The sequence below is a fragment of the Belonocnema kinseyi genome, chromosome 8 (assembly GCF_010883055.1).
Source record: "Belonocnema kinseyi isolate 2016_QV_RU_SX_M_011 chromosome 8, B_treatae_v1, whole genome shotgun sequence".
NCBI classification, from domain to species: Eukaryota; Metazoa; Arthropoda; class Insecta; order Hymenoptera; family Cynipidae; genus Belonocnema; species Belonocnema kinseyi.
In genome coordinates, this window is record NC_046664.1 from 28,787,804 (window position 1) to 28,794,157 (window position 6,354).

Here is a 6,354-nt window from a genome sequence, read left to right on the forward strand (position 1 = left end):
GGAAAATCTTTTAATATTTGCAATACAACAGGTCTCTATAATGATGTATTTGTTCGCGTTTTCGAGACTCATCAATCGACCTACTCTTAAACCTTCTTTGGCATACTAGTACCGATTTATGAAGTTAAAAAAAATGGTTTATTCTTTTTACATGAGGAAAACTTTTTGTAGATTAGAAATACTACTGTACTATTTTAATAATTTCGTTCGCGTCTCCGAGACACGCAGAATTACCTATTAAAGAAACTTTTCATGGGCTCTTATGATTTAGCAATATATGTTTTTAATTTTTTTTAATATATTGTTTATATTTTTTATATGTGGAAAACTTTTTTAAATATTTGGAATGCAACAAGTCTGCATTATGATATATTTGTTCATGTTTTCGAGACTCATCGATCGACCTACTCTTGAACCTTCCTCGGCATAATAGTGCCGATTTATGAAATTTCAAAAAAATGGTTTATTCCGTTTACATTAGAACAACTTTCTTGAGATTAAGAATACTACAGTACTTTATTCAATAATTTTGTTTGCGTAACTGAGACACGTCGAATGACCTATCAAAGTACGTTTCATGGCCTCTTATGATGTAGAAATACCTGTTTATAATTTTTAAAAATATATTGTTTATCTTGTTTATATGGGGAAAACTTTTTTAATATTTGGAATGCAACATGTCTATATCTTGATATTTTTTTCACGTTTTCGAGATCCGATTAGTACCGCTTCGTGAAGTTTCAAAAAAATGTTTTGTTCTTTTTACATCAGAAAAACTTTCTTGATCTTAGGAACATTACAATACTATTTTGATAACTTTGTTCGCGTCTTCGGGACGTGTCGAATGACCTCTTGAAGTAACTTTTCTATTCTCTTATGATCTAAAATGAGTTTTTATCATTTTTATCAATATATTTTTAATCTTGCATATATAAGCAATTTTGGTTAAATATTTATAATTCAACAGGATTATTTTTTTCACCCGGAAAATTTGTTCAAATCCACCAATTAGTCTGTTTTATAGGGTCCCGAAAAACCCCATAAGTGAGAAAGTGGGTATTGCGAGTTTTTGACGTCAATTATGATTTTTTGCGTTTTTTTTTAATGCAAATTGTTTCTTATATTTTAAATACGAAATAATTTATTATTGTTTTCAGAATTTTGCTCTTAGAATAGTATTAGAAAATCTCATTTTTTCAAATTTTACAAGTTTTGTCAACTTTTTAATTAGAGTGAGGTAATACTTAATTATTGAGGTTAACATAGATAATTTTTTAAACAATTTATTATTATTTTTAATAATATTATTTTAGAATAATGCTAGAAACTTGGAATTTTTTCAAACAAATTTTATTTTTTGTCCAATTTTCACTTAGAGTGAGATAAATGCGCTTTTTGCTGGAATTTTCAAGTAATTATCTACTTTTAACATAGATTGAGTCAATATTTAATTCGGTTTAGAAAAAATAATCACTTAAACAAATTATTATTTTTTATAACTATCTTTTTCTTCACCAAGGTTAAGTTAAGGTTTTTTCTGACATTTTTAACTTTTTACCCACTTTTTACTCAGTGAAGTAATCAATAATGCAAGTTAAAAAACATAGTTCTTTAGACATTTTATTATTTTTTATAACTATTTTCTCTTAGATAAGTTCTAAAAAGTTGTTTTTTCTAAACTCTTAAACCTTTAGCCTACTGTTAACTAAGTGAGGTTCATGCAAGTTAACAAAACTATTTGTTTAAACAGTTTATTATGGTTTATAACTATTTTCACTTGGATTAATGCTAGAAAGTTGCGAATTTTTCTGAAATTATGAGATTTTCTTTGACTTTTCAGTTAGGAACAGACAATAAATATTACAATTAATTTCAGCAAAACGGTTCTTAGTGACTATTTCTAGGAAAATTTATATTTAATGCGATACATATGTATTGAAAATTTAAACACTTTAAAATATCTGTTCTATTTTAGAAAAATATATTCACAAAAAAGAAATAGATTGATTCTTTCTCATGTTTATTTATTACTTGTCCATACCTTAGAAGGCAAAAATTTTTTGCTGAAATTAGTATTAATATTTATTATTTGTTTGTAACTAATATGTAAAAGACAAGCTAGAAATTTCAGAAGAAATCGCAACTCTCTAGTGCTTATTTAAGAGAAGATACTTATAAACTATAATAAATTGTTTGAAAAAACTAGTTTTTTTCACTTACATTTATTATTACTTCACTAAGTGAAAATTGGACAAAATGTTAAAAATTTCAGAAAAAAACCCGCATCTGTCTGGCATTAAAATATATACGAAGGTAGTATAAACAATCATAATTTATTTTACTAATTATTTTTTCTGAATATAATTAACTCTTAAGCCATTCCAAGCGATAAGTGGATAAAATGTGGAAATTTTCAGAAAACCCCGCCATTTCTAGAATTATTATAAAGAATATTATTAGCAATAATAATAAATTGTTTAAACAATTATTATCGTTATTAATTTCCAATATATTACCTCAATCTAATTGAAATTTGGACAAAAAGTCGAAATTAAAAAAAAACGCAACTTTCTATCATTTTCTGAGAAAATTTGCTAAAAACAATAGTAAATTATTTAAACAATTTATGTTAACATCTTGTTCTTAGTGTACAGTTGTTTTTTATGTATTAGAAACAATCTTCATTTTTTTTAAACGCAAAAATTATAATTAGCGCAGAAAATTCGCAAAACCCATTTTTTCATTTATGGGTTTTTTTTGGGACCCTATAAAACAAACTTATGTTGATCATATATAAAAAGTATGATTTTTAACGTATTCTGTAGCTAATTTTGAAGAGGAATGTAAAATTTCCATTTGATTTAGCTAATACTTACTATTTTGAATGAAATTTGCAAAAACGTCTTTTTTTCTTATGGGAAATACGTGTTAAACTTCGCGGGGCTTGCGCCATTTCAAAATATCGTTTAAAAAAATGGATCAATTTTTTATGGTCCTTCTGATTTTTTTAATGAAATTTTTTGTAAGACAGAAACATATGCTTCAAAAATATTGAACATTTCAATTTTTCCTTTTGTTGAAGAAAAACCTCGCTCTATGTGGAAGCAAATTTATTTGATACCTATGAAAAAGCAAAATTGTCACAATATGAGCACAATTAAGTGCACCTATAGTGAATACCCTAGGGTGGTCAAAAATGCATTGGACATTTTTTTAGAATTTGCATGCATATCGCCCTGAAATTTGTTTGAATTTACAAAAAAATACATACTTTTTTTAAAATTATATTTAGAGGTGGGGCAAGCCCCGAGAAGTTTAACACGTATTCCCCATCATGAAAGTTTTTTTTTTTTAATTTTATTCAGAATCTTAAATACAAGGTAAATCGAAATAAAACTCAACATTTTTCTCAAAAAAAAAAGCTGTTGAATACAAATCAAGAATATATTTTTTGAATTTCATCCCCATAAGTCTGTTTGATAGGCTCCCAAAATACCCCATAAGTGAAAAAATGAGTTTTGTGACTTTCGCCTCTAATTATGATTTCTTTGCATTTTTTAATGCATATTGTTTCTAGTAAGTAAAATACTTATTTCTGTTGATAATTAGATGTTTACGTATATTGTTTAAATAATTTATTATTGTTTTTAGCAATTTTCTTTTAGAATAGAGTTAGAAAGTCGCAGTTGTTTAACAAAGTTTCAACTTTTTATCCACTCTTCACTTGGAGTGAATTAATATTTTATTTTATTTGGCAGAAATAATAATTTGAACAAATTATAATTGTTAATAACTGTCTTCATTCATATTAAGGCCAGATGTTTGCGGTTTTTTCTGAAATTTTTAACTTTTAGTCCACTTTTCACTTGATAGGGTAATAATCAGTTCAATTTAATAAAAATAGTTGTTTAAACAATTAATAACTGTTTGTAACGATCTTCTTTTAGATAAGTGTTGGAAGTTTGAGATTTTTTCTACAATGTTTAATTTTGCTTGGTTTTTTTAGTTATTAACATGTAATAAATAATCTCTTTTTTGTCAATAAATTTTGCTAAAGGAGGAGAACTGATATCAAAATATGTGCAATTTCACATTTTTTCTTTACGCGTTACAATAAACTTCTTATTGTAATTAAAAAAAAACTTTTACAAGTAATTTACAGACATAGTCCTCCCACTTACTTCTAATTATCCCATTCTTTGTTTTGTCTCTTTTTTAAGATATTAAATAAAATAAAAAATTAAATTACTTGAAAATTAATTCTTGTTCAAGTTTACTTATTATTTGTTTATAACTAAAATGTCAAAGCAAAACTTAATATTGCAAAAAAATCTTTGTATCATAACTCTAAAAGAATATAGTAATAAACAATAATCGATTGTTTAAATAAGCATATTTGTTAACATGCATTAATTATTATTACCTCACTAAGTGATAAGGGTAAAAAGTGCTTAATCGTGCAGAAAAAGCCGCAAAATTTTAGCCCTTACATAAGAAAAGATAGTTAAAAGCAATAATAATTTGTTTAAAAAACTATACTCTTAACTTGCATTATTTCTTACTTTACTAAGTAAAAAGTGGGTAACAATCTCAACATTTCAGAAGAAACCGCAACTACCTAGCATGAATACAGTAGAAGATTATTATAAAAAATAATCATTTGTTTAAATAATTCTGTTTGCTCAATTGAATTAATTATTAGCTTACCCTGATTGAAAACGGGAAAACGCTGTTCCAACACAATTTTATTCTACACAAAATATATTGTGTACAAGTATACTGATCATATTTTTCCTACACAAAACTTTTTCTACACAAAATATTTCCTACACATAATTTAATACTGTTATATTTTTCCTGCACAAAACTTTTTCTACACACAATTTTTCCTGCACAGAATTTAATATTGTTAAATACTTTTATTTTTTTCTAACACAAAATATTTCCTACACAGAATTTCATACTGTTATATTTTTCTACATGAAACTTTTTCTACACAAAATTTTTCCTTCACAAAATTTTTTCTGCACAGAAGATTTTCTACACATCATTTTATATTGTTTATTACTGTTATTTTATTCCAACACAAAATATGTAAATTTATTATTTAAGTCATGCTAACTGAAAATTGGAATAAAAATGTAAATTTTATGAAAAAAACTACAAGTCTGTAGCATTATTCTTAGAAAATATTATTAAGAATTGGAATAAACGGTTTAAACAATTATTTTCGTTAAAATTATTAAGTATTACCTCACCTTAATTAAAAATTGGACACAAAGTGGAAATTTGTTGAAAAAACGGTGACTTTTTACCTCTATTTTAAGAGATTACTTCTAAAAAAAAATAAATAATTATTTAAACAAATTATTTGAACATCTGATTATCGGCACAAAGTATTCTTTCATAAATTTGAAACAATTTGTTTAAAAAAACAAAAAAGAATCATAATTAAAGCAAAAAACCCACAATACTCATTTTTCACTTTGTGGTTTCTTTGGAACCCTATTAAACGAACTTATGGTGGTGATATTTAAAAAGTAATATTTTATTCGTATTCTATGGCCATTTAAAAAAAAAAGTGTTTGGTTTCAACTCGATTTAGCTAATATTGAAAATTTTGAATCAAATTTACAAAAACGTTTTTTTCTTATGGGAAATACGTGTTACACTTTATGGGGCTTGGGCCACCTCTAAATTTTATTTTTGTGCATTCGAACAAATTTCCAGAAGATATGTATGAAAGTTAAAAAAAAATTTGGATGACTCTAGAATATACCTATAATACTTTTCATCGGTGTTATTTTTTTAATGATAATTCTAGATTTCTTTGCTGAGTAGCGAAAAAGAAAAATTGACTGCAGGGTTAGAGAAATCAGAAACGGATATCAATGAAGAAGTAAGAAAAGTAATTATTAACTAAACTGTATTATTTTTATAATTTTCAATTTTTCGCCGTCTAAAACATGAAGAACCTGGAATTCTTAAGGAATTTGTATGTACCTGTAAAAACTTGGAAATGTTTGGGAAATTTTTAAAGAGAATTCTTACGTTTTTGGTCAATTGTAATATAATTAAATTGAACTAGTTTTTTGAAAATTTGCCCTTTTTGGTACTTTTTTGTATCTTCGTGATCAAAAGGGGAGGGTCGGTAAGGCCGGTTTTTGGCCTAATTTATTTTTGGACCAAAAAATCTGAAAAAATCATGGTAGTCTCTTATACGTATCCCGAGTCGATTGCACGCTAAACGGACTTCCCTCCACCCCCCAGCCACCCCTACAAATATAGGAAACACCACTACCCACCAACTGTATTTTCGAGAGATTTGACACTCTTAAACATGTATTCTGAGAT

The 6,354-nt window shown here is 26.2% G+C and overlaps 1 protein-coding gene across 1 annotated transcript in view; it reads left to right on the top strand.

Annotated features, from left to right (window-relative positions):
- Window positions 1-6,354, top strand: part of LOC117178420 (coiled-coil domain-containing protein 186-like) — a 250,099-nt gene that overhangs the window by 238,354 nt on the left and 5,391 nt on the right. Inside the window, exon 9 of the mRNA XM_033369847.1 lies at window positions 5,825-5,908. Coding sequence (XP_033225738.1) covers window positions 5,825-5,908 — 84 coding nt within the window. The remainder of the gene's footprint in view (window positions 1-5,824; window positions 5,909-6,354) is intronic.